Source organism: Podarcis tiliguerta (genome assembly GCF_965153285.1).
Source record: "Podarcis tiliguerta genome assembly, chromosome: 4".
In the NCBI taxonomy this organism is placed as follows: domain Eukaryota; kingdom Metazoa; phylum Chordata; class Lepidosauria; order Squamata; family Lacertidae; genus Podarcis; species Podarcis tiliguerta.
In genome coordinates this window covers 1,396,746-1,412,995 of record NC_139537.1, presented here as the reverse complement: position 1 = coordinate 1,412,995, position 16,250 = coordinate 1,396,746, and the positions used below count along the sequence as shown (strand labels likewise).

The following is a 16,250-nucleotide window of genomic DNA, read 5'->3' as shown; positions in this document are numbered from 1 at the left end:
GATGGAAGTTTGTGGGGTCTGGAAGGGTCACGTCCACCTACCTGGTCACATGCAAAGGAAGGATGCTCCACACCAGGTGTAACAGGAAGTCCTCCTGGCTGGAGCAACATCCCCCCTGTGAGTCCACTCTAGGCAAACAGGAAATGTTGTATTTGACTGCTTATGTCACATCCCACACATGGCAGCTAATGGAAGGTTGAGCAAGGGGGCATTCTGCAGTCTCCTCTGCCTCAGACCTCCCAGTGTACCTCAGCCGACTCACAGCTCAATAGTGGGAGGACCTGGGTGGAAGCAGAATGTGTGAATGTGTGTCTACAGATCATGCGCTGGATGCTGCTGGGGAGGGGGAGGCAATGGCTGCTCACCTGGCTGATGCTTGCACTTCCTTCCATTTCCACAGGGCCATCAAGTGAGAAACGTCTCCCCGCCATGGCAGCTGTCAATCGCTCCAGCTTCACCATCGCCAAGTGCATCCTGGTTGGCGTAGAAGGCCTGGAGGAATTTCAGATGTGGATCTCCATTCCCTTCTGCTTCATGTATCTCCTCGCTCTCCTGGGCAACGGCCTCCTCCTCTTCGTCATCGCCAAGGAGCGCAGCCTCCACGAGCCCATGTTCCTCTTCCTGGCCATGCTGGCCATGGCCGACGTGACACTGTGCACCACCACCATGCCCAAGACCCTCGGCATCTTCTGGTTCGACGCCCAGGAGATCGCCTTTGGGTCCTGTGTCACCCAGATGTTCATCATCCACTTCCTTTTCGTAGCCGAGTCAGCCATTCTCCTGGCGATGGCGTACGACCGGTACGTTGCCATCTGCAACCCGCTGCGCTACACCACTGTGCTGACGCCCTCGTGGATTGTGAGGATCTTGGTGGCTGCGGTGGTGAGGGCCTTCTGCCTGATGGCCTCCTTGACCTTCCTCCTACTGCGGCTGCCCTTCTGCGGCCGCAACGTCATTTCCCACACCTTCTGTGAGCACATGGGCATCGTTAGGCTGGCCTGCGCCGACATCACACTCAACATCTGGTATGGGCTGACCGTGGCTCTCTTGACCACGGGGGTCGACACAGTTTTGATCGCCGTTTCATACGCTTTGATCCTCCGTGCCGTCTTCCGCCTCCCGTCCAGGGACGCCCGGGCCAAAGCCCTGGGGACCTGTGGCTCCCATGTCTGTGTCATCCTGATGTTTTATGTCCCAGCCTTCTTCTCCATCTTCGCGTACAGGTTTGCAGCCAACAGCATCCCTCGCCCCGCTCACATCCTGCTGGCCAACGTCTTTGTCACTGTGCCCCCTATGCTGAACCCCATTGTCTATGGGGTGAAAACCAAGCAGATCCGCGAGTGCCTGGTTCAGCTGCTCTGGCGGCCTGGGAAGTGGCGCTGAGGATTCCAGGCACGTGTTCAATTGTTTTGTTTTATTTTTGCCTGTAGTAGTTGTTGTTTTTCAATCAAGCACTGTGTAAATTTTATAAAATAAATGAAATGAAATTTAATTGGGATGTTGCTCAATCTGCAGTATCAACAAACCACGGGGTTTTGCTGAATTTTTGGTGCAATTGTCAATAGAAAGACAGCTTAAAATGCAAAAGCTATAACTAAAATCAACATTAAAAAATCAACAAAATGTAGGATAAACGAATTTTTGTATATACATGAAACCCGCTTCAGATCTGAATTGGATAAATTATAACCCACTGGTTTCCTCTTATTATTGCAGCTATTTCATTACTAATTGTTTCTCTGAAGGAGTCAGATTGTAATGGGTCAAAAATTATGATGATGATAAGACACATTCGTACAAGCCAGACCATATTATATGCTGAAGGCGCACCTGTGTGCTTCATTTTCATTTGTACAATAAAATCATGCCCAATAACATGAAAATGGTAGTGATCCTTTTGTGCCCTTGTCCCCTTGGTCTTATGAGATCATTTTTCTAATAGCTCTGTTCGCCACACTGCATATCCTATGCCATGGGTAGGCAAACTAAGGTCCGGGGGCCGGATCCGGCCCAATCGCATTCTGAATCTGGCCCGTGCATGGTCCGGGAACCAGCGTGTTTTTACATGAGTAGAATGTGTGCTTTTATTTAAAATGCATCTCTGGGTTATTTGTGGGGCATAGGAATTTGCTCATCCCCCCCCCAATATGGTCCGCCCCCCTGCAAGCTCTGAGGGACAGTGGACCAAACCCCTGCTGAAAAAGTTTGCTGACCTATGCTCAGAATGGTGTCTGTTCTGCAGACACAGGTGGCACTAAAGAGGAGCTCCCTGGGCAATGCTGAAGGGGCACGTGGCAGAAAATTCAGGACCTGCAGGGTCTCAGCACCCCTCAAAGGCACTGCATGACCCTGCCATCACCCCGTGCCAATAACTCTCCCTGCTCTCTCTCTCTCTCTCTCTCTCTCTCTCCCTCTCTCTCTCCCTCCCTCCCTCCCTGACCTCTGCTCTTCTTCACAACCACATTTCAAAATTCATGGAGGTGGAAAGGGCTATTGTTGGTTGGAGGCAGTGATGCTTCTGAATGTCAGTTGCTGGAAAACACAAGAAGGGAGAGGGCTCTTGAAACCTGCCTGAGGGCTTCCCCCTGGGGGCAACTCATGGGTTACTGCCTGTGCATTTTCCCCCAGAAAAGAGCTGCCGGAACCCACCACGAACTTCTCCCTTGTTCTCTTATAATGGCAATGGCACCCACCTGAGAGGGGCCAGAACTGAGTTCCAGCGGGGGCAACCCTGGTTACTTTGAGAACAGGGTACTGGACTAGATGAACCATTGGCCTCCTAGGTTCCTCCTAGGTTCTTATGTAGGTATCCTGCCTGGACGTCCGCTTTCCCAGTTGCTAAGCAGGCTGCGCCTCTTTCGCCAGTCCTTGGCAGCAGGTAGCAGATGGTTCTCCTCTCTCCCTCCATCGCAAAGGGCTCTGCTGGCAGTCTTAGGGAGAAGGGGCTGGCATGGACAGGGAAAGGCAAGGGTGGGGGTGGGTGGGCAGAGGTTTCCATGGCACTGCGGAGGACTCCCATCCCTTGGCATGCGAACGCCTAAGCAGCAGGCAGGAAGGAAAGAGCTCAGACAGGTCCTGTTAATCTTTAATTCGGAGCCTGGATGCCCCACTGCAGCTGGGAGCTCCCTGTAGCACACCCCCCTGCTGGAATTCCCAGTCTGGAAGCATTGAGAACAGTGCTACTTCCTTCCCCAGAGGTGGTGGGGCTTTTCTGCCCGTTCTCTTCCTAGCAAAGGCGTTTTCCTCACCTCCTGCTGCTCAAGGCGAGCCACCTGGCCTTCGCCCACGAAGGAGAGTCCCTGAGAACTCAAGAGCAGCCACCCTGAAAGTAAGTCCTGCTTGTTGCTTTGCTTTCATGCCTAGAAAACCCAAGGTGCTTAAACAGCTGCCCCTCGGGCTTGTTCTATCCTCACCGCAATCCTGCAAGGTGGGTACGGGAAGGGATGTGGCTCAGTTTTTCTGGCAGGCATGGTGGAGGTCCCAGGACGCTGGCAGAGCTCTCACATTTCCTTCCCAAAGCCCAGTGCCTTGCTTACCGGTTTTGGAAAGGCACCAAATGTTGTTGAGGGCCACAGAAAGGCCTTGAGGGCCACATGTGGCCCTTGGGCTGTGTGTTGGACTCCTCTGAGCTAGATGGACCAAGAGGCTGACTCCCTGTCAGTCAGCTTCCTACATTCCTATGTTTGGAGGAGAGAGGATGACTGGCCCGAGATGGAGAGCAGACAATGCTTGGCCCTGAGAGACAGGGACCTGGGACACCGGGGTTCAGATCCCCACTTGGCCGTGAAGGTCACCCACCGAGCAATGACAGTGCAGAGGCACCAAGATCCTTCGCGTTGTGGCTCTGCTGCCAACTGATGAGGACACTCAGGGCAGGAACGAACTTCTGTGAGACCGCTCTGTGCGTGGAATGTAGGACCATGAAAACATCATTGTTTGTCACGTGCAGTTATGGGGTTCTTCCTGAGCTATGGAGAGACCTATTCAAAGCCACCTTCTGGCACTGGGTAGAGTGAAGGACTGGACTCAAGCCTGGCTGAATTCATCGAGAAAGCAGAGTTTGCCTTACTTGCATGAGAACCTCAGGGAAGTCCGGCAGCTGGGCCAAAAAGACCCAGTTAGATGCCGCCCAGAGAAGCAGGCCAAGACGACAACATGGGGCCCCCAGGGAGGCTTATAATGCTCCTAGGATTTATTCTTTGTGTCTCTCAGTGACTGGGAGGTAAGAGGGCAGGGAGTGCAGAACTTGTTCCTTTGCCCTGTTTCCAGGACAAGTCTAGAACAGCCTGGGGCACCCAAATAATTATTTCGTTAATCATTTTTAAAAGCTGTGCAGGGAACTGAACACCTAAATGCATCTTGTGTTTCTATTTTCTGGACATCCCTCCTTCCCTCCCTCCCTTCCAAAAGGCTTGCCCAAAGGCTGCCTCTGCCTCCTGCTGTAACAACAGGCTGTGCCTGTGTCTATCACTGGGGCCAGAAGCAGCAGATGGGGAATTACAAAGCACCCAGAGAGCCCAGAAAAGGTGTGGAAAGGTCAAAGGCGCAGCTATCAAACAAACCCTTGTTGTAGCTTCGAACAATCAGGATCAGGGAGCTCTTCATACTGGCTTTCCACAGATGTACCAATTTGGCTTGCTGGAAGAGAGTAACAGAATCATAGAATTGTAGGGTTGAAAGGGACACCAAGGGTCATTCAGTCCAACCCCCTGCAATGCAGGTGACCATCCAACCTCTGCTTAAAAGCCACCAAAGAACGAGAGCCCACAACCTCCCAAGGGAGCCCATTCCACTGCCAATAGGCTTTGACAGTCAAAAAGTTCTTCCAAATGTTTAGCCAGAATCTCCTTCCTTGTCATTTAGATCCATTAGTTTGGGCCCTGCCCTCCAGAACAGCAAAAATCCAAGTTTGTTCCATCTTCCAGGCGATAGCCCTTCAGATATTTGAAGATGGCTTTCTTATCACCTCTCAGTCTCCCTTTTTTCCAGGCTAAACATCCCCAAATCCCTGAACCGTTCCTCATAAGGCTTGGTCTCCAGACCTTGGATCATCTGGTTGCCCTCCTCTGCACAGCTTGAAAATATCCTTCTGAAACTGGGGTGCCCAGAACTGGACACCAGAGTCCAGGTGGGGCCTCACCAAGGCAGAATACAGGAGTGCTGTTACCTTTTTTTTTTTACCAAATAATTTTTATTAGTTTTCCAGTTTTGTTAAGAAATTCACAACAAATTCATTCAAATTTAACACAGATTTAAAGATTTGCATTACACACACACACACACACACACACACACACACACACACCCCTTCAAGGTGCTGCTTCTCTTTCCCACTGTTACTGCTTACACTCCAGTGGTGCTATTACTTCCTTGATGTGGTCCTGTGGGCTATTGATTTTGTCATCTTTCTCTCTCCCTAGGAGCAGGAGACACCAGCAGAGAAGACCTTTCGCCTCCCGTCATCATGGCTGCTCTCAATGACAGCAGCTTTGACCCCGTCACGTTTGTCCTGACCGGCATCCCCGGCATGGAGGAATCCCATGTGTGGATTTCTGTCCCCTTCTGCCTCATGTACGTCGTGGCCCTCCTGGGGAACTCGTTCCTCCTCTTCCTCATTGCCACGGATCACAGCCTTCGCCAGCCCATGTGCCTCTTCCTGGCCATGCTCTCTGTGTCGGACCTCCTGCTGTCCACGGTCACTGTGCCCGAGATGCTGGCCATCTTCTGGTTCGGCTCCAGGAAGATCTCCTTCGACGCCTGCATTGCCCAGATGTTCTTCACCCACTTCAGCTTCATCGCGGAGTCCACCATCCTGCTGGCCATGGCCTTTGACCGCTATGTTGCCATCTGCGACCCACTGCGCTACATGGCCATCCTGACCCCGTCGGTGATTGGGAAGGTGGCCCTGGCGGCCGTGGTCAGGGGGCTGTGCATCATGTCCCCACCCATCTTCCTCCTCAAGAGGTTGCCCTACTGTGGCCACAGCACCATGCAGCACACCTATTGCGAACACATGGGCATTGCCCGCCTGGCCTGCGGAGACATTACCATCAACATCTGGTACGGCTTCACGACGACCCTCCTGTCCTCAGGGGTGGACGTGGTGCTCATTGCCTTGTCATACGGCTTGATCCTCAGGGCCGTCTTCCAGCTCTCCTCCAAGGAGGCCCGCCTCAAGGCTCTCCGCACCTGCGGCTCCCACATCTGCATCATCCTGATGTTCTACATGCCTGCCTTCTTCTCCTTCCTCACCCACCGCTTTGGCCACAACATCCCCAGCTGCATCCACATCCTGCTGGCCAACCTCTATGTCATTGTTCCTCCCATGCTCAACCCCATCATCTATGGGGTGAGAACGAGGCAGATACGGGAGCGAGTCACCCACGTGTTCTCGCGGACAGGGAGGTGGAGGTGCTGCTAGAAGGCATCAGCCCCCCCTGAACCTTTGCAGAAGGTTGCCTGAGATATGGAGACCCTCCTTCATGAGAGAAGGAAGGTGGGCTGCTGAGAAATGGGGTGAGCAGGAAGCTAAGGTGCAATTCTTACCTGGCTCTCTGCTCTCAGTTTCATAGAGCTGGGGAAAGTTCAGAAAAGGGCAACCAAAATGATCAAGGAGTGAAATGACTCCCCAACAAGGAAATGGAGCAACTTTTGTGACTTTTTAGTTTACGAAAGCGAAGAGGTGCCATGATAAAATTGTAATTGGCGTGGAGAAAATGGATAGAGAAACATTTTTCTCCCTCTCACCTAACATGATGGAGACCTAATAAAGCTGAATGCTGGAAGATTCATGGCAGATAAAAGAAATGACTTTTCCACGCAGAGTTAAACTGTGGAACTCACACCCACAAGATGATGACCACCAACCTATAAGAGGATTAAACAAATTCGCAGAGGAGAGGGGTATCAATGGCTCCGCTCTGCTTGCACAATCAGAGGCACCAATGCTTCTGAATACTGGTTGCTAGAAGCCACAGGGTCTCTGTCCTCAGATCCTGTTTGATGGCTTCTCATTAGGACATCTGGCCAGCCACTGTGAGAACAGAATGGGACACAGCCCTGAGCCGGCGATACTGAAAGTCCCGTTGGAATTGGGAAGCTTCGTTGTTAAGTGGTAGAGCACCTGCTTGGAATGTAGAAAACTTAAGGAACGGGGGGTGGGGTGGGGGAAGTCACAGGGTTCAGATAATCCCATTTTATGGATTTGACTTTTTTTTGTGTACAATTTTCTTTGTGGTTGTTATTGTATTGGTTATTGTGTGTTTTTGTTATTTTTGTTGAAAATTTAATAAAAATATTATATATATGTGTGTGTGTATATATATATATGTGTGTGTGTATATATATATGTGTGTGTGTGTATATATATATATATGTGTGTGTGTGTGTGTATATATATATATATATATATATATATATGAAGGTCCCAGTTTCAATTCCCATGGGCACCTCCAGGCTGAAACCCATGACAGCCACTTCCAGTTGCTGCAGCAGAAGGAACAATGGTTGGACTCAAGAGAAGGTAAAGGTAAAGGTAAAGGTAAAGGTAAAGGGACCCCTGACCATTAGGTCCAGTTACGGAAGACTCTGGGGTTATGGCGCTCATCTCACTTTACTGGCCAAGGGAGCCAGCATTTGTCTGCAGACAGCTTCCGGGTCATGTGGCCAGCATGACTTAGCCACTTCTGGTGAACCAGAGCAGTGCAAGGAAACACCGTTTACCTTCCCGCCAGAGTAGTACCTATTTATCTACTTGCACTTTGACGTGCTTTCGAACTGCTAGTTTGGCAGGAGCAGGGACCGAACAATGGGAGCTCACCCCGTTGCTGGATTTGAACCGCCAACCTTCTGATCAGCAAGCCCTAGGCCATGGGTAGGCAAACTAAGGCCCAGGGGCCGGATCTGGCCCAATTGTCTTCTGAATCCGGTCCGTGGACAGTCTGGGAATCAGCGTGTTTTTACATGAGTGGAATGTGTGCTTTTATTTAAAATGTATCTCTGGGTTATTTGTGGGGCATAGGAATTTGTTCATCCCCCCCCCAAAAAAAAATATAGTCTGGCCCCCCACAAGGTCTGAGGGACAGTGGACTTGCTCCGTGTTGAAAAAGTTTGCCCAAAAATATCGATTTGTATCAAAATAACTATATTCCGGTTTGGAAGGGAATAAAGAATGATCTGGAGGTGTGGGGTAGAATGAAATTATCCTTTTGGGGAAGAATTTCTACGATAAAGATGAGCGTACTGCCAAAAATGTTATTTATATTTCAGACTATACCCATTATAAAGGGCATAGGAATTTTAAAAGAATGGCAAAGAGTGATTTCAAGGTATATCTGGCAGGGGAAGAAGCCAAGAATAAAATTTAAGTTATTGACAGATGTAAAAGAAAGAGGAGGCTTCGCCCTACCAGATATGAAATTATATTATGAAGCAGCATGCCTATGTTGGCTAAAGGAATGGATCAAATTAGAAAACAAGGAGCTATTAGATCTTGAAGGTTTTGATAACAGATTTGGTTGGCACGCATATTTATGGTGTGATAAGAAGAAAGTTCATAAAGGTTTTGGAAACCACATTTTCAGGAGTTTGTTAATAGAAATATGGGATAGATATAAAAATTTATTGGAACCAAAAGTTCCACATTGGCTATCTCCGTTGGAGGTTATGAGTGTTAAGAAAATTAACATGAGAGGTAAATGGAGTACATATGGAGAATTGGTAATTAAAGAAGGAGGAAAATGGAAATTGAAACCATATGAACAAGTAAAAGATTATGTATATGATTGGTTGCATTATTTCCAGGTAAATGAAATGTTTAAAAAAGATCTAAAAGAAAGTGGTTACATAGAAAAAGATTCTAAGTTCCAAACAGATATAATAAACAATGAATGCAAAACTTTGTCAAAAATGTATAAGATATTGTTGGAATGGCATACGAAAGATGAAGAGGTTAAATCGGTAATGATACAATGGGCCAAAGATTTTGGGTATAACATTCAATTTGATGATTGGGAAAAACTGTGGAAAGAGAATGTAAAATTCACTGCATGTACGGCACTGAAAGAAAATGTTATGAAAATGTTTTATAGATGGTACATTACACCTGTAAAGTTAGCAAAGATGTATAAGACATGCAACAAATGTTGGGAATGTAAAGAAAAAGAAGGAACATTCTTTCATTTGTGGTGGGAATATAAGAAAGTGAAAAGCTTTTGGGAAGTGATTTATAATGAAATGAAAAAGATGTTAAGATACACTTTTGTAAAAAAACCAGAGGCTTTTCTTCTAGGGATTACAGGAAAGGAAATAAGAAGAAAAGACTGTAAACTTTTCCAATATGCAGTTACGGCAGCCAGAATCCTGTTGGCCCAGAAATGGAAACAAGAGGAAATACCGACGATAGAAGAATGGAGAATGAAAGTGACGGACTATACGGAATTGGACAAACTAACTGGGAAAATTAGATACACCAGAGATCAAAAGTTCATCGAAGACTGGGGAAAGTTCGTAGATTATCTGAAAAATGTATGTGATGTGAAAACAACGCTAGTGGGATTTCAAGAGGCACTGTAAAAACAGAGACGTATTGTTAATAAGAAATAGAAGGGGAAGGGAAGTTTAATGGCAATACGAATGAAGGGAATGTGTATTAAAGATATAAACATGGATGATTGTCAGAGACGCTGGAGGAAGTTCAAAAAGAGACAATTTGTTGAAATTTGGATAAAAATGTATAATTGTATGGAAAACTAATAAAAATTTATTCAAAAAAAAAAAAAAGAAAGAAAGAAAAAGTTTGCTGACACCTGCCCTAGGCTCTGTGGTTTAGCCCACAGCGCAACCCGCGTGGTGACTCAAGACAAGGCAGTTTCTAATGTCAAATCGGTAGCCGGGTGATTTTCTGGGCGGACCCACACTCTACATTCAAAGCACATTCAGCGCATATTGAAAGCACATGACTCCCCCCAGATAATCCCAGGGAGTATTTCCTGTGAAGGGTGCTTTGCAAAAGGGAAACTCCGGTTGTAACAGTTGAGTATGTCCATTGCTAACTCTGAAAAGGACCTTGGCAGTGCATTCAACAGCAGCAGGTTGGCTTGGGTTTTAGTTTCAGGAGGTTCTTCACAACGGTCATTTTGGATGTGGTGGGAAACTTTGGGGAAGGCGAGGGGGGAATTCTGGACTGGAATCAAATGGATGGATGTATGGATGGGCCCTTCAGCTTATGCTAAAGTGTGGGCTACATGAAAATATAACCAATAAGATGCAATGCACCCATGCTCTTTTATTTTATCTGTTTTTATTGTGTTTTATTTTATTCTATTTAGTAATTAAATACTGTTTTTCCTCCAAAGGACACAGGACAGATCACAGCATAAAAATAGAAAACGAGAAGACAAAATACATAATAAAACAAACACAAACCAACAACCCTCTCCCACAAACACACGTAAAAGGCCATAGAATGTTAATGAGCCCAAGGCCTGGTTTTCTCCTGGCACCTAAAGATATGTAACAAAGGCACCAGGTGAGCCTCCCTGGGGAGAGCATTCCTCCAGTGGGGAGCCACTGCAGAAAAGGCCCCGTTCTCATGTTGCCACCCTCTGGACCCCTTGTGGGGGAAGCGCATGAGGAAGAGTCTCAGCTGATGATCACGGGGTCCAGGTCAGTTCTCGTGGGGAGAGGTGGCCCTTGGGGGGTATTGCAGTCCTAAGCCCTTTGCATCTCTGTCCATATGGTGTCCACATGATAAGGAAGCGAGGGAATTAGGGTTGACATTTCTGTTTCATCCACCTTGTGTTCAACATCCTGGCAGTTGCTGCAGTGTTTTCTTTTCCAAATATGTAGAAATATTTGCTCATCCTCAAAAGTACCCTGCTGCACTCATGCTGCATGTCATACTCCATGTCTGCACTGATGCTGCGTAAAATCATAGAAATGTAGGGTTGGGAGATACACCAAATGTCATCTAGTCCAACCTCCTGCAGTGCAGGAATCACAATAATGACTGTGGCCATCCAACCTCTGCTTCAAAACCTCCAAGGAAGGAGAGTCCGTAACTTCCCAAGGGAGTCCTTTCCCCAGCTCTAATTGTTGGAAAGTTCTTCCTCAGGTTTAGTCAAAATCTCCTTTCTTGAATCTGTTGGTTCCAGTCCTACGCTCTAGAGCAGGAGAAACAAGCTTCCTCCCTCCTTCATGTGACAGCCCTTAAGATATTTTAAGGTGGCTCTCATATCCCTTCTCAGCCTCCTCTTCTCCAGGCTAAACCTGCTCCCTCACAAGGCTTGGTCTCCAGACCTTTGGTCATCTTGGTGGCCCTTCTCTGTATCATCTTTCTCTCACTGCTCTTCCTTATTTTCCTTCTGTAAACTGTAGCATTGTAAGAAAAGGATTGATTTACAGACGGAAAATAAGGAATGCTAAAACTCCAGTTAAAATTATATGGGGGGCGGGGAGGAATTCTGGGCTGAGTTGGGCCACAGAGTCCCTCTTGGGTCACTGGACCAAGGGCAGTTGCACCTAGCGACCTCAGCGCTGACATCACAAATCACGGGTTCCACACCAGAAGGTTGTGTAGGGCCTCTGGGCTGGGGGAGGGAGGGGGTGTCGAGAAGAGGGACCCCACAGCTTGCGTGGTGACAGAGGAAAGAAGGCAGGACCACTTTGGAGTGCGATGAGAAGCCAAGCCTGACTTTGGTCTTTGCTTCTTGCTCTCAAATCTTGGCAGCATTATGGTCGAAAGCCAGAGAATCCCGGGGGTTGACCTCAGAGCCGCTGAGCCCCAAGTTGTTCGGATCATCGTGAAGACTCCGTGGCAGAAGGAAGAGTTTCTGGTCCACAGGGAGATGTTGGTCCGAGAATTCAAAGAACACGTCGCCAGGCACTTCTCCTCTTCTCCTGACCAAGTTGTGCTGGTGTATGTCGGAAGGATCTTGAAAGATCACAAGACCCTTGGCCAGCATGGCGTCCACCTAGACTACGACGCAACAGTCCACGTGGTTGTCCGGTCTCCCCGGGGGCGCCTGTCCCGACAGGCTTCCGCCAGCCCTACCAGCACTGCCCCAGATCAGAAGCCTCCTCGGGAAGACGCTTTTGCCAGCGATGGCCTCCGGGAGCTGACCGCCAGCCTGGGCCTCAACACAGCCAACTTTTCAGAGTTCCAGAGCCAGCTTATGTCCAACCCAGACATGATGGTGCAACTGCTGGAGAACCCCTTCATCCAGAGCAAGCTCTCCAGCCCTGACCTGATGAAGGAGCTGGTCACCAGCAACCCGCAGGTGCGGCAGGTGATGCAGAAGGCCCCTGAGATCAGTCACGTCTTCAGCTCCCCAGAAGGAATGAGGTTGGTGGTGGAACTGGCAAGGAACCCAGCGGTTGTGAAGGAGTTCATCAAATCACCTCCCCAGGCCACCACTTGCCCTGGAAGCGTCCCTGGTGGAGACAACAACAGTGTCCTTCAGGGTGCGTTCCCTGAGGCACAGAGAGGACTAGGGCAGAAGGCCATTCCAAAGCGGTGCGGGGCAAGCCCCTCGCCAGGATCCCTGGGGGGCCACCCACCCACCTTTGACCACGGCGAAAGGCTTGAGAGGGCCCGGGAGAGGCTGCCTTCTCCCAGAACTTGGCCTCCAAAGCCTGGCGCCCAGAACCCGGCACCCAACGGCAACGATCAGAGCAACGGGGAAAGCGGCGCCTTCAGGGGAGAGACAGGGCAACTCGCCTCGGCAGCCGTGAAGAACCTCCTCCACCAAATCATAAAGCATCTGATGCAGAACCTCGCATCTAGCAGCTCCTCCAGGAGCAGCCACACCCCGGAGGTGGTGGCCAAGATGGTCCGCAGGAACACCTCCGTGTCCAGGAGCCCCCGGGGGCAGGCGGCCCCGCAGGTCCCAGACCTCCTCCAGCAGATTCAAAACACAGACATTCTGTTGGCCAATTGGAGCCCCAAGGAGATCCAGGGGCTGGTAGAAATCCAGCAGAGGCTGCAGGCACTGGCCACAGACGAGCCGGGGACAGAGAGGCGAGGAAGATCCGAGCGGCCCGCGCGGAGGGCGCACTCCATCACTTCCCTCTGCGACGTCGTGCCCCCCGTCTCGAGGGTGGGGCGCCAGGATGTCACTGCCCAGCAGATCTTGGAGACTCTGGTGGGCGCTGACTTCTTAGCTGGCGTGAAGACCGCCAGCCGCCTGCGGGGCTCGTCCGCGCAGCCGTCTTCCAAGCAGAAGCGGACGTACAAACTCTGAGGCGGAAGAGGGCGGAAGCTGAGCCGAGGCTGGGCTCCTGCAGCTGCTGTGCCGATGCTGGAGCTCTGCAAAGGCGTGGATTACATGGTTTGTGATTAAAAGGCTTTAAATCTTTCAAAAAGTCTCCTCTGTTGGCTCCTCTGTTGGTAGGCATACCCTCCAAGCGCCCCCATTTCCCAGGGACATCTGAAGGGAGGGCATTCCACAGGGCGGGTGCCACTACCGAGAAGGCCCTCTGCCTGGTTCCCTGTAACCTCACTTCTCGCAATGAGGGAACCACCAGAAGGCCCTCAGCACTGGATCTCAGTGTCCGAGCTGGACGGTGGGGGTGGAGATGCTCCTTCAGGTATGCAGAAGCCATCCCAGCTTCTGATTGGTTCCCAGAGTGTCCCTATTCCCCCTGCCAGTGCTGCCACCACTGAGTTTGTGGTGAGCCGGCATTTTCCCTGAGTGGTGGCAAAGGAGCATCCCATTGTCTCTCCATGGCCTCTCCTCCCTTGGGCTGCTCATGGCAGCTGCTGAAGAGCTGGTGAGGATGAAGAGAGGCCACCACTGCCAAGGCCCCACCTGCATGATGCGCTAGCTCTGCGATGCAGGCAGAGCCACTCTGGGGGTAAAGAAATGGGGAGTGGAGCACAAGGAGTGTTGACTTTTTTAAAAAAGAAAAGAAAAGAAAAGATTTGTGTGTCTGCATCTAAATTTATTAACTGTGTGTGTTTTTCTTTTTGCAAATCTACCAAAGAATAAAATTGGGATCAATGGGTTTTCTCAGGACGCTGGAGGGTGTCCTACTTGTGGGGGGAGGGAATGCTTGCAAGCGTCCTCCAGATAGGAAATGCTTGGGGGGGGGGTCACAAAAATGGGACATCAATGAGGGACATTGGGGTGTGTGTGAGAAATGTCCCTATTTTCATCTGATGAATGTTGGGGGATATGGTATGGCTGCAATTTGTTCTTGATTTCCTTGTTTCATCTTTTTGTAAAATGCTTTGAGGGTGGGTTTAAGAACAACAACAACAATGATCAAGCAGTGGAAAGTACCTGCTGGGCCAGGCCAAAGAGGGGACCATCTAGTCCAGCAGCCTCTTCTCAGTGGCCAAAAAACCCCCGGGGGGCAAAAGTGCTCCTAGGAGCTGTGAATCCCTATGGCTTCAAGGCTGCTCTGGAGATCGAGGTGGACACTGTGGGACAAAGGATGGAGATGGAGAAGGAAAGACAGTGAATTGACGTGATAGCCATCTTCAAATACAGTGGTACCTTGGGTTAAGAACTTAATTCTTTCTGGAGGTCCCTTCTTAACCTGAAACTGTTCTTAACCTGAAGCACCACTTTAGCTAATGGGGCCTCCCGCTGCCGCCATGCGATTTCTGTTCTCATCCTGAAGCAAAGTTCTTAACCTGAGGTACTGTTTCTGGGTTAGCGGAGTCTGTAACCTGAAGCGTCTGTCACCTGAAGCATCTGCAACCTGAGGTACTGCTGTAGGCTGAAGGGCTTCCACATGGCGGGTGGAGCAAGCTTGAACCGATGGATTCAAATTACAACAAAGGAGGTTCTGAAGATACATCAGGAAGAACTTTCTGACAGTAAGAGCTGCTCAACAGTGAGACAGTCTCCCTTGGGAGGTGGTGGGCTCTCCTTCCTTGGAGGTTTATAAGCAGAGGTTGGATGGCCATCTGTCATGGATGCTTTAGCTGAGATTCCTGCATTGCTGGGGGTTGGACTAGATGACTCTAGGGGTCCCTTCCAACTCTACAAGTTGAGTCTCTGATTCTCTGCAAATGGGGAAATACCCTGGTTCAAATCCATGGCTAGCTGTGAAGCCCACTGAGCCAAGGGTGGGGTTCTTGGGCCACAGAGTTTGCATGTAGGGAAACATGCCCACCGAGAATGTCTGGGGGAATCCCAGACTCTCTTGAACCCAAGGCGCAGGTGGGACTGGGACCTGACTACAATGCAAGTTCTTTACTGAGAGCTCTGTGCAACAGAAGAAAAGATTGTTTAGCCTCCCAGAGCAAACCAAGGGTTATGCTCTCCTTGCCTTTTGAAAATTCCCCCTGAGCCTGAGAAACGTGGGTCCCAGGAGGTCCCTCCTCCTCCACCAGCACCAGCACCTGCCTCCAAAGCCCCCTCAGGACTCCCAAGGAGACACGAGGCAGCCCAAGTCCCTCAGCTCCTTGGGAGTCCTGCCTCCTTCAAATGCCTGTCTCTGCTGCTGCCTGGGGGACCCAAATCCCATCTCTGAGCTTCTCTGCTTGCTGGAGCTAAAGGCAGGTGAGAACTTTACACAGAGCCGGTTCTTGCTGCTGCCTTCCAAAGAGGAGCTGGGTAAAATATCTGGGGCAGGTGTGGTTCAAATCTGTTGGACGGGGGTGCTGAAGGGGTTAGGAGGGGCAGCTTGGACTAGGAAGGACTTATCTGGCAGGGCCCTTGACATTGTTGCCCAGTGAAATTAGAGATCCAGAAAAGGCAGGTTTTAAGGAGGACTGGAAACCATTTGCAGAATGTTTAAAAAGCTATTAAAAACAACCTTGACAGATTAGAGAACTGGGCCAAAACAAACAAGATGAATTTTAACAGGGAGAAATGTAAAGTATTGCACTTGGGCAAAAAAAATGAGAGGCACAAATACAAGATGGGTGACACCTGGCTTGAGAGCAGTACATGTGAAAAGGATCTAGGAGTCTTGGTTGACCACAAACTTAACATGAGCCAACAGTGTGACGCGGCAGCTAAAAAAGCCAATGCAATTCTGGGCTGCATCAATAGGAGTATAGCATCTAGATCAAGGGAAGTTATAGTGCCACTGTATTCTGCTCTGGTCAGACCTCACCTGGAGTACTGTGTCCAGTTCTGGGCACCACAGTTTAAGAAGGACACTGACAAACTAGAACGTGTACAGAGGAGGGCAACCAAAATGGTCAAAGGCCTGGAAACAATGCCTTATGAGGATCGGCTAAGGGAGCTGGGCATGTTTAGCCTGGAGAAGAGGAGGTTAAGGGGTGATATGAT

At 49.6% G+C, this 16,250-nt stretch overlaps 3 protein-coding genes across 3 annotated transcripts; all 3 read left to right on the top strand.

The window, feature by feature from the left end:
• The first annotated feature begins 399 nt into the window (after positions 1–399).
• On the top strand, positions 400–1,494 carry LOC310675729 (olfactory receptor 52B2-like). Its single transcript, XM_083436767.1, has one exon. It carries the CDS (start codon positions 430–432, stop codon positions 1,381–1,383), a length of 954 nt encoding a protein of 317 aa, XP_083292893.1. The 5' UTR covers positions 400–429; the 3' UTR covers positions 1,384–1,494.
• Positions 1,495–3,213: 1,719 nt separating this feature from the next.
• LOC310675726 (olfactory receptor 52B2-like) lies at positions 3,214–15,808 on the top strand. The gene is made up of 3 exons (XM_083436764.1): positions 3,214–3,328; positions 5,421–7,245; positions 15,636–15,808. The coding sequence occupies exon 2, from the start codon at positions 5,465–5,467 to the stop codon at positions 6,419–6,421; it is 957 nt and encodes a 318-aa protein (XP_083292890.1). The 5' UTR covers positions 3,214–3,328; positions 5,421–5,464; the 3' UTR covers positions 6,422–7,245; positions 15,636–15,808.
• On the top strand, positions 11,565–13,362 carry LOC310675626 (ubiquilin-1-like). The gene has a single exon (XM_083436586.1). It carries the CDS (start codon positions 11,733–11,735, stop codon positions 13,239–13,241), a length of 1,509 nt encoding a protein of 502 aa, XP_083292712.1. The 5' UTR covers positions 11,565–11,732; the 3' UTR covers positions 13,242–13,362.
• Positions 15,809–16,250: the final 442 nt, after the last annotated feature.

Excerpts from the sequence above, each read along its gene's own strand:
- LOC310675729 (XM_083436767.1), top strand. The coding sequence starts at position 430 with ATGGCAGCTGTCAATCGCTCCAGCTTCACCATCGCCAAGTGCATCCTG.
- LOC310675726 (XM_083436764.1), top strand. The coding sequence starts at position 5,465 with ATGGCTGCTCTCAATGACAGCAGCTTTGACCCCGTCACGTTTGTCCTG.
- LOC310675626 (XM_083436586.1), top strand. The coding sequence starts at position 11,733 with ATGGTCGAAAGCCAGAGAATCCCGGGGGTTGACCTCAGAGCCGCTGAG.